The sequence below is a fragment of the Aedes albopictus genome, chromosome 3 (assembly GCF_035046485.1).
Source record: "Aedes albopictus strain Foshan chromosome 3, AalbF5, whole genome shotgun sequence".
Classification (NCBI taxonomy): Eukaryota; Metazoa; Arthropoda; class Insecta; order Diptera; family Culicidae; genus Aedes; species Aedes albopictus.
This window is the reverse complement of record NC_085138.1, coordinates 21,194,271-21,213,160: the sequence shown is the minus strand read 5'-3', so window position 1 is coordinate 21,213,160 and position 18,890 is coordinate 21,194,271. Positions and strand designations below refer to the sequence as shown.

Genomic DNA, 18,890 nt, shown 5'->3' with positions numbered 1-18,890 from the left:
AGGGATTCCTCCAGACATTCCTCAAGAGATTCCTCCAGGAAGTAATACTTCAGGGTATTCTCCACGAATTTTTCGAGGGATATTCCCAGAGATTCCATCAGGGAATCCTCCAGAAACTCCTCCAAAGGTTCTTTCAGGAAATCCTCCTGGAATTTCTCAAGGAATTCTTTTCAGAAATTTCTCCAGCAATTTCTCCCGGAATTCTCCTAAGGATTGCTCCAAGAATTCACCCAAAAAATTGCACAAGGAAATTCTCCAGGAAATACGCCAGGAATTTGCTCAGAAGTTTCTACAGGCATTCCTTCAAGGATTCCTTCACAAATTTCTCTAAGATTTGCTCTAGGAATTTTTGAAGAGATTTCTTATGAAATTTTACTAGGGATTCCGCCCAGAATTCCTCCAGGAATTTCTCCAGAATTTCCTTCAAGGAATCCTCCAGAAATTTATCTAGGATTTCTTCTATGGGATTTCCTCATGAGATCTGTTCAGAAATTTCAAACAAATCAGAGCAAAATAATGCACGAGTAAATAAAAATCCCATATCTTCCAGAAATTGGTCACCGCGATTAGGCGAGCTTTTTTTAAACGTATTGTACGAAATACAACAGCGTGGCTGCTGAAGGGTTTAATAAACCTTTTAGAATATAATGTTATTATATTCAATTTAATCGTGTTGCGTTTAGTTATAAAAGCTAATAGGTACATATTTACTAAGGGTACTTGCACCCCCCCCCCCTGACCGAAAAGCTGGCTACGCCCTTGGCCAGTGGTGTACGAAAGGGTTAAAGTCCTTGATAAATTCCAATCTACAACGTGATAGAAATTCCAATACGTGCAATCTAATCGAATCATATTGGCCGTGAGTAAATGCGAAGAATGGAGTGTTTGTCGTCAACGATTCTAAACAACAGATTAGCCAAATCAAAGCGATACCTATGATATACGCGGGATTCTTGAATTGATTTAGAGTGACTAACGCTCTGGATTTAAGGTGGGGTCTACTCTGAAAGTCGGCAACAGTCTAATCCAGATCATATAAACGAAAAAAAAAACTCATATAATGATGAAATTAGATTTTTATCTGCGGTCATTCGGGGGAATGCGGTTGCAGCAAAGGACAATCGATGCTTTGGAATTCCAAAATCGAAACCGATTGGGTGTGAAAGGTAAACAGAGCTAGAAGAGATAAGGCCACCCTGAACAATTTGCACGGGTGTTCTGCAGTGCCATATAACGTGCAGTCTGGGATAAGAACACGTAGGTTGCCAAAAATAGCCTGCAAGTTGCGATAAAATTCTCCACTGGAATGTTCGCGATGGTGTGATACTGATAAGATCTGCCGTTTTGATTCACTTTGTGGACTAGGACTGGAGACTCGCCTTACCGTATCTTCCGTTACTGTATCTACTACTGTATCGATTGTACAGCGACATGTTCAATCCGGACTGTCGACTAGCTTCGATTGCGTAACGAGTTTTTGCACTGATTCACTTATAACACTTATCCCACTATGCCAATTCACAGAACCACTAGATATTTGCGCGCTTCTCCTCAAAATTGCAACATTCACTAACTCACGTTGCGAGGTTCAACCTTTTCGTTCGACACTTATCGGAAGCACTGCTAACGGTGGTGATTCGCATTTGGTCAAGTCTGCGGACGTCCGACCACGAACGCCGCTTATCGCACCACTATCTCCCTGTCAGTCGTCTGTCCGGGTCTGGGTGTATTTGTCACAGCCAGCCTGAGGTATTCAGGAAAACAATCCGCAGTGAGCGGAGACGATCTCGGGTGTCACAATTCACGCTTCATCGGGCGCTCCGCCGTGGAAGCTTTATCACATTAGCACTTTCGCACCTGGACGAGTAAGACTAGCTACGTAGTGGCGATGGTACACAAGATACGGATGGTGAACAACAAGCGCGTACTGGGTTCGTTCGGAGTTCAACGCGGACTAACCGTACCGGCATACGAGAACGATGATCAACCACAGCAAGTTGGGTGTTTTGGATATAACTTTATCTATCTGTCTCTTTGGTTCGGGCCCCATGCGTAAACATGATATCGCAGATAGACGTTCACCCGGACGACAACAACAACTGTGGTCACCCATACCGTTGCGGTGGCGGACAACGGCGGCTGCTGGACCGGGAACTGGACTGTGGGTGTTTGATGTGGTCAAAATTGTCGAACATTTGGACCTTTTCATACAAATAGTGGTCAGATTCAAAACTTTGAAAAACGTTTTTGGACGCTTCATAGGTGTTGACAAACATACAAACAAACAAACAAACAAAAGTTGGTTTCGGTAAAATTTCTAGCATTAACGATTTAAGGCAGTCAGAAAAAGTTTATAATAATGAAACAAGTCGAAATGTCGCATAGAAATGAAAATTATGTCCACCGGTCACCATGCAGATCACCCACAGTGATCTGAATGATACGATTTCCATGTGCAAATCAGTTCAATTCAGTATACAGACGGGGGACAAAGCCCTTCTTGCTCACCACACTGTGACTGCGTTTTGTTTTCCCACACATTCAATGATTGAACAACAAAGCGGAGTCCGAGTTCACCGAAAACAAAAGTGATACATATTTAAATCACCGATCATTTGGCAGTCGAGGCACTCGCACCCCCCATTGGGATTGGACCCTGTACTGATGGGTCTTATCAATTCGCGTTATCATTAGGTACATACGTGGTACGTAGGTAGCTAACTGAGTATCGCATTTTCATGTTTTGCCTTTCTCGTACACTAAGTGTACTGGAAAGGCTATATGTTCACTCCAAAAATGACTTTTTGATAGAAGGCCCGGAGGGTCGAGTCACATATACCAATCAACTCAGCTTGACGAATTGAGGTGATGTCTGTGTGTGTATGTATGTGTGTGTGTGTGTGTGTGTGTGTGTGTATGTGTGTGTGTGAGTATGTGTGTGTACAAAATAAACTCACATCACTTTTTGGCAGTAAACCTCAACCGATTTTTATGACCGATGGTTCATTCGACGCAGAATCTGGTCCCATTGTTTCCTATTGAAAATGGTTCGGATCGTTTCAGCCGTTCCGGAGATATGGCCATTTAGGTGTTCCGGATCGGTACCCCAGGGAGGGGCCAGATATGAAAATGCTACAAAACCATGCATGCGACATATCAGACCGCGGCTTTTTCGATAACCTGACGAACGGTAAGCAGGAAAATACTCTCAGTCCATATCTGAACCAGTAGTATTCCGGAATCGGTTCCGGATGTCCCGCCGGAGGTGGCCAAATATAAAAGTGAGCCAAATCCATGCATGCGACACATCAAATAGCGGCTTTTTCGATAACCTGATAAACAGTGAGCAGGAAAATAGCAGAGACTACTGGTAGTGTTCCGGAACCGGTTCCGGGTGCCCCGCCGGAACTGGCTAAATATAAAATTGAACCAAACCCATGCATGCGACACATCAAATCGCGTCTCTATAGATAACCTGATGAACGCGTTAGCAATAAAATGGAATCAGACTATATTTAGGAAAACCAGTAGTTTTCCGGAATCGGTTCCGTGTGTCCCGTCGGAAGTGGTCAAATGTAGATGGGAACCAAACCCATGCATGCGACACATTAAACTGCAGCTTTTCCGATAACCTGAAGAACGGTTAGCAGGAAAATAGCCTGCTGTGATTAGCGGAGATTACCGGTTGTGTTCCGGAACCGGCTCCGGATGTCCCGCCGGAAGTGGTCCAATATAAAAGTGAACCAAACCCATGCATGCGACACATCAAATAGCAGCTTTTTCGATAACCTGAAGAACGGTAAGCAGGAAAATAGCTTTAGATCACAGCATAGACTACCGGTGGTGTTCCGGAATCGGCTCTGGATGTCCCGCCGGAAGTGGTCAAATGTAGATAGGAAACAAACCCATACCCAAAAAGTTTATCGAAGACTGTAAAGTGATTTTTGGTTGTGAAATAATTTTTATTTAAGCTTGTTATTATCGTCTTGGTATTGATGATATTCCAGTTAAAGTAAAGGTGGTCACGCAGTCAAATAAGAGGTCTGATATTTTTCAGCTCTGCCTATACATTGAACATAACACCCGAAATATGTGCCATCAGTAACTCGATGATGGCTTGGATTCTTGCTTTTATAAATAAATTATTCATAGGATTCAGGATGCTCACGTCGACGGTAAGATCATGCGTACATATTCGACGAGAAAGGCACTATCACCACTAGGTGGATTAATCCGGGTTTTTTTATTTTCTTAATGTTTTGACGTATGCAAAAAAATATTATATTTTCATTTAATTTTCAGCTTTAAATTGAGGGAGTTAGAAGCAAAAGGATGAAAGTGACAAAAACCCACTTTCAAGTAAATGATAGTGGCATAGTGGCTCAGAAAAAGGTGCTCTTAGGTATAAAATCAAAAAATCGACACATTTTTCTTAATTAAAAAAACCAATTCAAAAGAAGATCAACCCAAACTACCAAGTTTATGTTATGCTTCATTAATGAGCCACATAATAACGATAATGTATGTCAAAAGAGAAGACTATATTTAACCCACTTACGCCTTACAATTCTTATTTTCATGAAAAAAAATTGTGAATAGTTAAGTTTCAATAAAACAAACATGATTTCACAAAAAAAATGGAAGTCTATGGTGTAGTTCCAAAAAATACCTTCAAAGTAGATCCTCGACATCTGATATTTTTTTTAAACTCTATTTAAGCACAAATTGTATACTATCGTTATATTCTGATCCGTATAGATACAATGCATCTATAAATTAGTGAAAGAGAGGACATCTACTAAAGAAAAATTAGAAAATGACTGTCAGATAACATCATTGTTTACTAAAGATATCTAAGAGCATCAAAAAGCCTCATTCACCCTGTTCCACTATTTGCCTCTTACTTACAAGGAAAGAATCCTTAAAAGTCACAAAAGAAATCCCGCACAGAATCCCTGATAGGATGCTTAAAGAAGTAACGGAAGGTATTCCGGCTGGAAGCTCGGTAGGACTCCCTGAAAGAATAATTGAAGAAATCCAGGGAGGAATGTAAAAAAACGGGAAGAATATTTGGGGGAACGCCGGCAGGAATACCTAAAAGAATCCTGCAAGATACTCAATCCTGGCAGGAACCTTTGAAGGAATCCTTCACGAAATCCCAGAAGAGATCTTTGAAGGTACTTCAGCAGTAAACCCTAAAGGAATGATGACTAGAACACCTGAAAAAAAAACTTTCAAGATTTTCCAAAACAATCCCGGTACAAATTCCTGAAGGAATCCCGGGAGGATTTACTGAAGGAATTCCGGGAGGCATATCTGGTAGAATCCTGAGAGGAATCTCAGCTGAAAGGTCGGTAGGAATCCCTGAAATAATCACAGAAGAAATCTCGGGAGGAATTGCTGTATAAATCCCGAGAGGAATGCCTGAAACACTCCCAAAAAGCCAGCAAGGGTCCCGGTACGTATACCTGAAAGAATTCCTCTAGGGTTCTCTGAATATATTTCAACATAACACTTTGAAAATATACTAGGATGAATCTGTGAAGTAATTCCAGCAGAAATCCATGAAAGAATGCTGGCTAGAATTTCTGTAAGAATCCTTTCAGAATTTTTTAAAGTAATTCTGGCTGAAATCCCTGAATTTATCCCTTAAGGAATATCTTGTAAAAATACCTGATTGAATCCTTAGAGGAAGCATTACAGAAATGCCGGTTGGAAGCTGAGCAGGAATTCCTGCAAGAACCATAGCAATGTTTCTATGATCTAGGATTGCCTGAAAAAATCTCGGTAGATATTTATATTTTTCATAGTTGTTTCAGGAGGAGTCCTTTAAAGAATCATAGCACGAATCCCTAAAGGAATGCAGAAAAGAATAACTAGAAAAATCCATTCAGGATTTTCCAAAGCAACCCCTGCAAAAATCCCTGTAGATAACCCCGGAGCAATCCGTATAGCAATTCCAGAAGTAATATCTGAAGGAATCTCGGGAGGAAACCTGGAAAGATTCTAGAAAGAAATGCCTGAAGAAATCCCGGAAAGAATTCCTGAAGTTATCTCGAAAAAAAAACTCATCTCATCAAATCTCATCTCAATTCTTCACCATATTCTCTAGCCTGGATCTTATTGTCTTCTCTGCCCTCTATCCTAACCCTCTATCATAACCTATCCTCTACCATAATCACAGCCTTATCCTTTACCGTGCCCTCTAGCCTCTACTGTAACCCTTCTCCATACGCTCTATATTGTGCTTAATCTTACAGTCTACCCTACTCTCTAACCTTACCTTTCCCCTACCCTCAACCCTACTCACCATCCCTGCTCACCATCTTCCCTATCTTCTACCCTACTCCCGACTCTAACCTTCTACTCTACCCCATCTACTCTATCCTGCATCCAAACCCTCTACCCAACCGTCTGTATCATCGTTTACCTATCCGCTACCCTACCATCGACCCGGACTCTCTACCTCACCCTCTACCCTTTTGGTCATCAAGCCCGATCGGTAGATACCCACCCATATTGCATAGCTCAAACTACCATTCCGTGGCCGCCATCTTGGATATATCCCGCCATCTTGGATTTCAAAATGGCGTTGGATATTCATTTTTGAATTCTACTCATGAAGCCCGATCGATAGATACCCATATTGCATGGTATTATAGCTCAAACTACGATTCCGTGGCCGCCATCTTGGATATGGTTCACCATCTTGGATTTCAAAATGGCGTCAGATATTCATTTTTGAGCTCTACTCATGAAGCCCGATCGATAGATGCCCACATTGCATAGTATCCGAAGCAGCATTGCCGGTAAATAACATACATTGTGGAGTTTTGGCCTCCATCTTGGAACCTAAGCTGCCATCTTGATTTCCAAAACCCCTATGTACTACAACTTTCACATTCTTAGAAATGTGTATGCCAAATTTGATTTAAATTTCTTGACGCATTCCAGAGCTATGCTGGAACATACATACATATATATGTACGTACACACATATAAACATACAAATAAACAAATATACAAACATATAAACATACAAGTATACAAACATACATTACATACATCAACTTTTGTATGTATTGATTAACAACTCTGTCGAAGAAATGAACTAATAACCATTGTCAAGATTCCAGGGAAATAATTATTTTTCGCATTGGAAGTGAAGCTTACAGATCGTGACTATATGTAATCTTTGCAGCATCGTTTACGCCACCTAGCGAACCAGTTGTCCACTATGAGCAAGACATGAATGTGGAGAACATCTTCTCTGAAGAAATAATTCTAAAATTTTGCATAATTCTGGAGATATTCACACCAAAAGGATTGTCCTATTTATAGGACGCTGGGCGTTCGGGGCATCTGTCGTATAAATAGGACGCTGGGCGGATATGGATTAATTGAATTATCATGCTTTCAATTTTTAATCCCTTTTGATTAACGGGCTTTTGACCAATGTTGCATTTTTCGTCACCTCGGCTAAATATCTTCTCACAAAAACTGACTTAAAACACACTTCAACTGGACTACTTTTGCCACAATTCTACTCTTCATTTGCAATTGAATATGATTTCAATGTACTGTATTTCTCCTTCTTCTATTCGTTTTTATTTACAACTTTGTTGACGTATTTGAGGCTGTTCATAAACCACGTAGACTTTTGGGGGGTTTGACCAAAGTCTACGCTCCATACAAATTTTAAAATTTTTGTATGGACAAAAGTCTACGAGGGGGCAGGGGAGAGAGTCTGAGATGGCCAACATTTGGTCTACGTGGTTTATGAGCAGCCCCTTTCATTCCTGTCATTCCATCTGTCATTTACCGTCCTGGCATCCTTGCCTCATCGGCCAAAGCATACTTTGTGGCAACCGGCACTCATACAGTGCTGCCAGAACAATGAATGAAATAAATGCTACAACAGTGCACCCTTTTGAGGAAATTTCCAACTACACTAGACTAGAAGGTTCATATTTGTATAAACAACTTCGCTGAAGACATGAACTAGGGTGCGGACACCGGTTTTGGCCAGTCTAAGGGAAATCATTTTTATAAAAATAAACAATAATCCTATGAAAACAACCAATGCGTCAAAAGAAAGGTTTCAATCTATATTTTGAAGGAAAAATGCAGAAATCATGCCAATACTTGATTTTTGTATTAAAAGTGGCCCTGGCCAAAATAGAAGCTCTGCCGCAGTTTTGGCCATATTCTTAAGTTTAGTTTCTATTTTGGCCAGTCACGTGTATTTCTTATGGGAGTGGCCAAATTAGAAGCACCCTGGCCAAAATAGATATATGGGAGCAGATTTTTTAAGGAAATATATTTTTTTCTTCCAGTTTTTAATCAAAATGTGTGGTTTTCACAGCTGTAATCATCATATTGTATTAGGATCTACTAATAAAAAATAAATTTACGCCGATTTAGATCGCAACAGGCTCAATACCGCACTATGGCCAAAACTCCGGACTGGCCAAAACTGAAGCTTCTACCCTACATAGTATTATCCATAGTTAAGATCAGGGATGGGAACACTCACTTGCAAAGAGTTACACTCACTTGCTATTTTCTCAGCTCAGAAGCGTGCAATCAAGAAATGATGTATGGACGACTTTTGCCTCGTTTGTCTTCGGTTTTGTTTAAAACTTTGTCAAACAGAGTAGGGGTCGCACACGAATTCCAAAGTCGTGACAGAGCTGTGAAAGCGACTCTCCACTCACATTCACCTCGTGGAGAGTTGCTTTCGCAGCTTCCTCACGACTTCGGTATGCTTGTGCAACCTCTACTCTATTCGGCAAACTTTTAGACAAAATCATAAGGCAAAAGTCGTCTATACATCGTTTTTTGATTGCACGCTTCTAAGCTGAGAAAACAGCAAGTGAGGGTGATTCTTTGCAAGTGAGTGTTCCCATCCTTGGTTAGGATGTAGGGAAATATACAAAACTAGCAGACCCGATGTGGCTAGCCACGTTGATCTTGTGACAACTGTCTTTCTCTTCAAGAAGGTCCTACAAACTTCTGGAAGGGAATTTTTAGAAGCTTCCTTATAAGCTATTGCATAAATATGTGAAACATTTCATACAGCATTAGACATCTTGTTCAGAAACGCCCAAAGGTATACTACTATATATCCAACTTTGGTTCGTAATTGACTGCTGTAGGGTTCCAGTCCATTGAATAGAAGAGTATTCTAGAAATGAAAAACGCCAGAAAGTATCCTTCCAAGTACACATCTTTGACTTGTGAATGCCTGTTATAGGGTTTTTATCCCTGGAATGGAGAGAAACTTTTAGAAGCTTCTCAGGATCTGGGAATTTTTTAATTTCATTTCAGCCACCGTAAATGAATGTTTGGGCCGCTAAAGCCGAAGTAGTAAACTCGAGGGTTCTCGAAGATTTAAGAAGTCTAATGCTCCAGAGCATTCCAGAGTATACTTCTTTTTTCTGAAACTTTCAGTAACTTCCAGAAAATTTTCGGAAGTTTAGCAATTTTAAGGTGAACATAAAGCCACACCATGAATTTCCAAAAGCACAAATCCGAAGAACCAAATATCCTATCGCGATGAAAAGTTGATCGATTGGTCATGGTCACCTGCTGGTGGTGAACAATCGATCAAATTTTCAGAGCTATCCGTCGTGTGGTTCCTCAGTATTGCGCTTTTGAAAATTCAAGGTGTTTTCTATATTCACCTTAATGTTGCAGAACATTTCAGAATGTTCGTCTTCTTATTGTTACCTATTTCTAATAATAACTTTCAGAAAGTGCTTGAAATTTTTAGAAGTTTGATATTTCTATGGTGAAATATTTCAATGAAATATTTCAAAGCGTTACGGGCAGACAGACAAACAACGCTGGGATTTTATATATATGATTTCTAATTGGAAACGAAGATCATAGTTCATGATAATATGTCATCTTTGCAGCAACGTTTGGGTCACCTAGTGAACCAGTCACAAATTATATTATGTATTATTAACAAGGTATTGATATTATGAAAAACTTCTGAGAAGGTATTATTTCAAAATTTTGCGTATTTCTGGAAATACTCACGTCAAAAGGACTGTCATTTCCTTCTGCGTAGCAAAAAGTTGTCAAATATTTAACTATTCTTTACAATTTATTGTCAGAATTCTGCTATCATGTTGGTAGTGCGAAATTCTGCCAAATTTATGAAAAATTCAGAAACCCAATTATGAAATAAGTCTGTGAGTCACAAATAAAACAAAGCAGAACATCTGCATTCTGCAACGAGCAAATCGCTTTTGTTTATAAAAGCTAATCCCATTAGTAAACCATCGGATTTGATGAACGAAGGCCATTTGAATCATTGTCATCATGGTGCCAGGCTAGAAGCTTGCCCCTTGAGTTCACTGACTCAACGCATTTCGTTTCCGACTATGCACGTTTCGTAAGTGCACCTCTCTGTAAAACTTCTACGAAGCGTGGAAGCATGAGTAAGTGTGAAATCGCCGCAGCCATGTGCACCCTCGTCATGTCGTGTCTTAATCCTCAGGTATATGTAATCATCACAATCACCAATCAGCCTTTTATAAAACTCAATGACTGACCAATATATGTTGTGACGAAACTTAGCTCGTTATGTTGACCGACCGGCTGATGACTTACTTGGTTCACTGACCTAGAGCAACAACCATCATCGAAAGTTTGTCGGAAAGTTTTTTTTTTCTATCTAATCAGACGAGTTCCCGACTGAGATGAGATGGCAGGATTGCATCAAAACCACGTGATCATTTTTTGGGAGATTCCGAACACCCCACACCCCCCCCCCCCACCCCCCGCGTGGTATTTTGTTCATACAAAAAAATGAACCGTGGTCTTTGCTCTACCCCCCCTAGCATGACCACATGGTTTATGGATGGCCCCATAGAAAATTATAAAAGGGAAGGACACTTAGCATTAAGAAAAAATCAAAGATCGATAAAAAAAAAGGATTTGTGTCACAACGATTTTCTGTTTGGCTTTGTCTATTTTCGATTCATATTTACCTACTCAGCTCAAGGTCTAGTTCTTTTTCCTAGGGCATAGATGATAACCAACCTGAAATGAGAAAGAAAAATCTGTTTAAGATAAGCTTCACAGACAAATATGGAGAGTGTTACAGTTGGCACTCGTCAGTCGACCTGATAATCCAACAACCAACGCAACGTTATCAAACAGACGCCATTTGAACTCATTTCCATAGGAAATCTGTCGATTCCGCTTAGAAATGCTTTGTTTGTTCAAGTGTTCACATTCTCTGTTCACTGTAAGAACAAAAACAAACAACACAACCCCCGAACTGTCAACCACGTACCTACGTCCAACAAAGATGATGATGGTGACGCATCAGCACAGCACGTTAGACAGACAGTAGCAGCGCAGCTGACAACTGCTTTCGTTATCGTTTTATACCGGGTAATTGGATTTTCTTGTTTTGTGGTACTACGACGACGACGACGCACGGAATGTCATTCTTCACTCACTGCGCTACTATCAGTATTGTCTGTCTACGGTGGGTTGTATCACTTCGATCTGTACCGGAATGCAAACAACGAGGAGAGTGCTGTCGATGGACTACGTCGAGTCAATTTTGGGAATCACAGGACCTTTTCGAAAATTTCGACATTTTACATGACTGGCAGGACTAGTTCTTAGAAATGGTGAGGTCGTTCCATGCTATTTTTACTGTAAAGGTGCAGATTACATCCACTAAGTACAGGTGATAGTTTGAACATACTTATTAGTGTTATATAAAAATGTTTCAAATTGCCTATTGATTTTTGAGGAGGTTCAGTGAACATGATTTTTCAAACGTAATGTTACTCAGTATACTGAATATGGCTACTGTTAAGGTATAGACTCGAAGTCGGCATATCTAATGTTACGTTCACACTGCGCTCTATATCAAGCAGTGAATCAAAATTCAACCATCGCGCAACAATAATGACAATGTCGCAACCTGTATTTGTTGCGACAAACAAACCCATGCAACATAAGTTTGTCCCAACTTGAAAATAATGGGATTAACATCGTACACCACGAGTTTAGAGATGTTTAAGCCTTGCATTGCGATTTTCGAACGGTAACTTCGAGTCGGTAAACACTGCAACTCTGGTGAAGCTCTATCATTAAACAGTTTCGACTTTGGGTTAGCAATAATTGATTATTCACGAGTTGAAAAGTACGCAACACATTCAGCTTCCGTTTTGTCTGCAACAAAAAATTTCGAGATCATGTCATTATCTGTTACCAGTAGGGATAAAGAGTAATCGTCGCACCTTCTTTGTTGCTTGTTTTGTGCGGGAAAAATTGAAGTTTCCAGGAAATTTCTAGAGATATTCTGGATTGGAAGTGCAGGAGAAACGGGGAGAATGTTGTTGATAATCTCGATAATTCCTCCAATTTGTTTGCAATTCTTTATGGAGTGCCTTCATGATAGCGTTTCTTTAAAAAAAATGTACAACAGTTTTCTAAGATTCTCCTAGGAGTACTTCTTGGGAGCTAAGTATGGGTTTCCCCTTGCAATTCACCCTGAATTATTTCTGGGATGCTATTGAGAAGTGGTTCTAAAATTGTCGCAAAGAGTTCCCCAACAATTCCGAATAGTTCCCCGAGAATTTCTGTAGAATAGCCCTAGGAATTCCTCTCACATAAACTTCCCCAAGAGTACCCCGGGAATACCCCAAGGACCTTTCCGAGAATTTCTCCAGAATTTTCCTGGGAATATTGCAGGATTTTCCTCCAGGAGTTTCTTAAAAAAAAAACATCAGAAGTTCTTAGGCAATTCCTCCAGGAGTTCATCAGAAATTCCTCAAGTAGTGCCTCAGGAATACTTTCTGAAGGTCCTCGTAAATATCACTCGGAATTCTGCAGGAAGTTCTCTTTGAGTTCTTCGGAAACTTCAATAGACATTCCCCAGGAATTTCTCCAGGAGATCCACGGGAATTCCTTCGGGAGTTTCCTAGAGAATTCCTCGCAAAGCTCTTTGGAGATTTTTTCCAGAAGTTTCCCATGGATTTCCCAGGAGTTCCTCAGAGATTTTTACCAGGTGTTCATAGGAATTCCCGGAAATTCCTCCAAAAGTTCCCAGAAATTTCTCTAAGAGTTCCAAGGGGATTCCTACGGGAGTTCTAGGGGATTCTCCAGGAGTTCCCCAGGAAATCCTCCTGGAACTCTCCGAGAATTACTTTGTGAAATTAATGGAGATTCCTGCGGGAGTTCCTCGGGGATTCATAAAAAAGGCTTCCCAGGAATTTATGCAAGAGTTCCCCGGGAACGCCTCTGAGAGTTCCTCCGGGAATTCCCTACAGATTCCTCCGGTAAACCCTCCAGAAATTCCCCGGAGATTTTTCAGGAGTTCCCAAAGGATTCCTCCGGGAGTTTCCCGGGAATTCCTTCAAGAGTTTCCTGGGGAATCCTCCGGGAAATCCTATGAAATTCTTCCAGGACTTCCCCGGCAATTTTAACATGAGTTCCCCGGGAATAACTTCAGAAGCTCCTCGGGAATTCCTGTACAAGTTTTCCGAGAATTACTCCAGGAGTTTCGGAGAATTCCTACAGAAATTTTTCGTGATTTTCTCCAGAATTTTTTCGGGAATTTTTACAGAAATTCTCCAGAAGTTTCTTGTGAATACGTTCAAGAATTCCCTGACAATTCCTCCAAGAGCTCCTCGGAAATTTCTCTAGAAATTCCTTGAGAATTTCTCCAGAAGTTCCACGGGAATTCCTCCAGGAGTTTACCGGAAATTCCTACAGGAGATCCCTGGGAATTCGTTTGGAGTTCCTCGGAAAGTCCTCCAGGTGTTCTTTGGGAATACCTCCAGGAGTTCCTCGGGAAATCATTCACAAGTGCCTCTGGGAATCCTCTAAGATTTCATCGGGAATTTCTCCGCTATTTCCTCGGTAACTCTTCCAGGAGTTCCTCAGGCATTCCTGTGGGAGTTCCTCGGAAATTCCTCGAGGAGTTCCTCGAGACTTTCTCATGGAGTTCTTTAGAAAATCTTCTAGGAGTTCCTTGACGATTCCTCCAGGAGATCACCGGGAATCCCTTCAGAAGTTTCTCGAAAATTCCTCCAGGAGTTTGCCGGGAATTTCTCCAGATCTTCTTCGAGAATTACTTCGAGAATTTTTCCGGGAGTTCTTCGAGAATATCTCCAAAAGTTCCCCGAAAATTTCTCCTCCATGAGTTCCTTATGAATTCCTCCACGAATTCCGCGGGAACTCCAGTCCAGAAGTTCCCGGGAAACTCCTTGTGAAATTTCCTAAGAACTCCTGAAGAAGTTCCCGGGGAGCTCCGGAGACATTCAAGAATTCTCAGGGACCTTCTTCAGATTCCAAATGGTTTATGAACGTAAGGAGTTTAGTCCAGTTGAGAACTCCATGATACTCTAGGAATAGGAAACGAAATCTTGTAACACAAGTCTCTAATCAATCATAAGTTATATGGTCTACGTAAGTGTTCCCATACAAAACTTCATACAAATTTCAAACGCAATGCAGAATATGGGGAAGCAACCAATCGCTCCCAAATTTTGCACAGTTATTATGGACGCTAAACGGAATTGTAGAAGCTTTGTTTCAAAAACACATTTTTGAATGGTAACAATACTTAACAACACTGAATGGATTGATTGTTAAGTAGTAATGTTACCATTCAAAAATGGTCTTTGTCTCGAACAATAAAGCCAAATTTTCAGGAACAAGCTAAGTTGAGCCATAAACTTCTAAAAATATATCTGATATAATTAATATACTGCACAGTACCGACCATTGTATTATCATTTATTTTATGATAACACAAATAATCACAAAATGATACACCGTATCATAACTGTTCTGCATGAAACTATTTTAGTCGGGATGGTTGGTTAATCGACTAGGTCATCAAGATCAAATTTTTGAAAAAAAAACACTTTTGCAACATTTAGGTACGATTACTTGTGTTCCGGTATTCCGCATTGCTGTTGAATTTGTACGGGGAATATATTTTCTGCATTTTTCTTATAAAGACCTCGACGTTGACCCGCCCTAATCCACCCATGTAACTCAGAAACTTTATAATTGTAGACCTCCAATGACAATTAGATAAGTAGCTGCAGGAATTGGATAGAGAAAGCTTCTAATGATGTTCGTGTAAAAAGGGTGTCTATGAAAACGGGACGGGACAGAACTGTGCGAGTGAATACTTTGTGATGAGGACAAGGAGTGCAGCGATGGACACCTTCATAATGATGGTAGTTCATGGAGGGCACTGAACCATTTGTCTGTAGTAATGAGCCATAAGTTCTGTACAGTCATTATGAAACTGAAATTAGTTCAAAAAGTTTTGATGGATTGGCTAGACGGCCATTACGATTGCTCAATCCCGTTCATCGAACCCGTTGGACACATATGAAACTCCATTCCTTCATTACACTTTCAAAATCTCATTGGCATGAAAGCGTTCGTTCTCGTAATGATCCTTCTCCCGATTCACACAATCGCCGAAACCTGCCCGGTTCTGTACTACGCACCGTGGAAGGTAGATGAGGTACCTTGTTACAGAATGACCGTTCCGGATGGCCCATCTCAACGCTGCATCCACGTGGACCTTTCTTGTCGTCTAGCCGCCCAGGATGACTCGCTCGCACTGTATAGCTGTACGGACCAGTTCGCCGTGTTGGAAACTTTAGTTAAACGACCTAGGAACCCTCAGAGCAGCTGGCTCCCAGCGTGGAACCAATCGCAGCTTACCATCTGCGAGACTTCGGCTTCGTTCGTTCACTGCATTCTGAATGGACCTTCCAACGATACGGACTGGCGCTACAAGGTCATCTTTTCGAAGTCGTCTTCCTCGGATGATGAGAAGGATCCCGTGCACGATTGCGAATGTTCATGGTTTGAGTCGGTCTTTCGGCACCAATGGCAACACTGCCACGAGAATAACGATAAGATTGAATTGTACGTCGCGTATGGTTTTGGGTTCGGACTGTTGATTGTCTTTTGTTTGGTGTCCTTGATCATCTACAAGTACGCTGCACGGAAGTGGTTTCATCGTGGAACGGTCTCTGTCGTTCTACAAAGACCGTTTGCAAACTAGACTTTTCAAATGAGATTGAAATTGCCGATTCAACTTATGATGATTTACCAGAAAACTGGCAACTTTGCCAAAATTTCAATATATTTCCCTACATGTATCGTCAATTGTAACAAGCTGTAGTTGATTGATTGCATGTAACTAGGTGATTCTAGACAGCGAATTTGGTACGTAGCTTCTGTTTCCATTTAGCACTGCCATGAAAAGATTTTCGCGAACTGTCCTGTAGTTCAGGATTGAAGGTCCTACAGACCACTTTTGTGCAATGTCCGAATAGCTCCAAAAAACATTCCTACCTCATCAATCATGTAAGGTGTCTAGAAACGTATACTAGTAAGGCATTTTATACGAAATTTCAATGTCAGTTAATGTTCCACTTTGAGATGTGTTTATCATAAAACTAGCAACACTGCCAATGATAAATCACTTTGATGACGAATATTCGCACAAATAAACTAAAATTAAATAATTACTTACATATTTTTATGTTTTGCTCACAACTCATCCTTCATTAAATGCCCATTAATCCATATTCTTTCACAGAAAGCCACTTAGGGTTCGTTCAAATATTACGTAACGCTAAGGGGGGAGGGAGTTTGTCCAGCGCTCTGTTACGCTTCATACAAAATTTCAAAATCTTTCATTCAAAAGTTGTTACGGGAGGGTGGGGGTCCAAAGTTGTAAAATTCTGCGTTACGTAATATTTGGATGAACCCTTAGCTTACACGAGTTCTGCAATATCTTGAAGCTCCTCTATGGGAGCCACCTACTTTACCCGACGACTAAGCTACATATTACAGGCTGCTATAATTCTTGGAGATGTTAATTACGAAGAGTTCAGAAAATGAAGTTTAATGCTATTTTAGAGTTGTTTTCAGGAGCTGTTCAGCTCCGAAAATATTCAAAATTTTCTGGCTTTTTCATTTAGTATGATCCAGATCGGCAGCACTTATTTTTCTTATATTTCACTAATGAATTATTTTCCCATTAACCATTGCATTCTTTTTTTTTGCTTTTCTCGTACACCAAAGTGTACTGAAAGGCTATATGTTCACTCAAGGCTCGGAGGGTCAAGTCACGACGAATTGAGGTGATGTCTGTATGTGTGTATGTATGTATGTCTGTGCGTGAAAAAAGTTCACTCACTTATAAGGCACTTCCCATTGGCCGATTTCTCAGACTATAGTTCGAATCGAACCGGAATTTTACCGCATTGTTTGCTATTGAAAATGGTCCGGATCGGTCAAGGCGTTCCGGAGTTATGACCGGTAGAACTGGCGGCCATATATAAAATTGAACCAAGCCCTATCATACGATACAACAACCTGAGGCGATTTTTGTAACCTTTAGCATGGTTGACGAATTTTGTGCGGAAATCAACATTAGAGACGAGAAATTCCATGATGTCGGCCAAAAATTCAAGGTGGCAGCCTAATATTCAAGATGGTGGCTCAAAATTCAAGATGGCGGCTAGTTATTATAGTTTTAGCCTCTACAGCCAGGCAATATGGATATATATTTGGGATGAGGATGAAGCCTGGACTCCAAAAATGGCTACCAGAATATCCAATATGGCGGTATAAAATCCAAGATGCCGGCTCAAAATTGGTATGGGGAAGAAGCCTGGACTCCAAAAATGACGACTACGGTATCGAAGATGGCGGTTCTAAAATCAAGATGGTGGTTGTTTAGTGAAGTTTTAGGGGTATGGTATAGGGAAGATATCTGGAGTTCAAAAATGGCGACCAGAATATCGAAGATGGCGACCTAAAATCCAAGATGGTGGCTATTTAATAGAGTTTTAAGCCCTAAAATCATCTAATTTTGGTATATTTGGTATGGGGAAGATGTCCGGGGTCCGAAAATTGCGACCAGAATACCCAAGATGTCGGTCTAAAATCCAAGATGGCGGCTCCTAATCAAATATGGCGGCTGTTTAATGGCGTTTTAGGCTTTATAACCATGTAATATAGGTATATTTGGAATGAGGAAGATGATCAGAGTTCGGAAATGGTGACCAGAATATTCAAGACGGTGGCTACAAATTCAAGATGGCGGATCTAAATTCTAGTTGGCGGCTGTTTAATGGAGTTTTAGGCCCTAAAACCATGCAATATGGGTACATTTGGTATGAGGAATATATCCGGAGTCCAAAAATTGCATACCCAAGATGTTAGTCTAAAATCCAAGATGGCGGCTCCACATCCAAAGTGGCGGCTGTTTAATGGCGTCTTAGGCTCTAAACCATGCAATATGGGAATATTTGGCATAGAGAAGATATCTGAACTCCAAAAATGACGACCAGAATATCCAAGAAGGCGGTCTAAAATCCAAGATGGTGGCTCCAAATTCGGCTATTTAATGGAGTTTTATGCTATAAAATTATGCAATATGGGTATATTTGGTATGGAGAAGATGACGGGAGTTAAAAATGGTGACCAGAACATCCAAGATGGCGGCAGCAAATTCAAGATGGCGACTGATAAACGGAGGTTTAGGCTTTGAAATCATGAAATATGGGTATATTCGATATGTAGAAGATGACCGGTCCGGAGTCTAAAAATAACGACCAGAATATCCAAGATGGCGAACTTAAGTCCAAAATGACTGCTTAAAATTCAATATAGCGGCATTTTCTTAAGATTTTGAGGTTATAATATCAAAATCCAGATAAGCGGTATGATTTTTGGTGCCATGATATGGATTCTTGATAAACGTATGAAAGTGCGATATTCATGAACATGTCACTTGAGTTTTGTTGAAATGGGTTTTCGAAGGCACGACAAAGGCGCCATCACCGCTAGGTGGATTAATTAGG

The 18,890-nt window shown here is 40.6% G+C and overlaps 1 protein-coding gene across 6 annotated transcripts in view; it reads right to left on the bottom strand.

Moving 5' to 3' along the window:
• LOC109418319 (spectrin beta chain, non-erythrocytic 5) overlaps positions 1-18,890 on the bottom strand; it is a 289,495-nt gene that overhangs the window by 128,460 nt on the left and 142,145 nt on the right. For 3 of the 6 annotated variants that reach the window (XM_029864195.2, XM_029864223.2, XM_029864200.2), the window contains exon 1: positions 1,385-1,702. The exons of 2 other annotated variants lie outside the window; for them this stretch is intronic. In XM_029864195.2, coding sequence (XP_029720055.1) covers positions 1,385-1,433 — 49 coding nt within the window. In that variant the 5' untranslated portion in view covers positions 1,434-1,702. Of the gene's footprint in view, positions 1-1,384; positions 1,703-11,003; positions 11,056-18,890 lie in introns of those variants that run through there. One more of the 6 variants, XM_062860375.1, reaches the window with a different exon arrangement.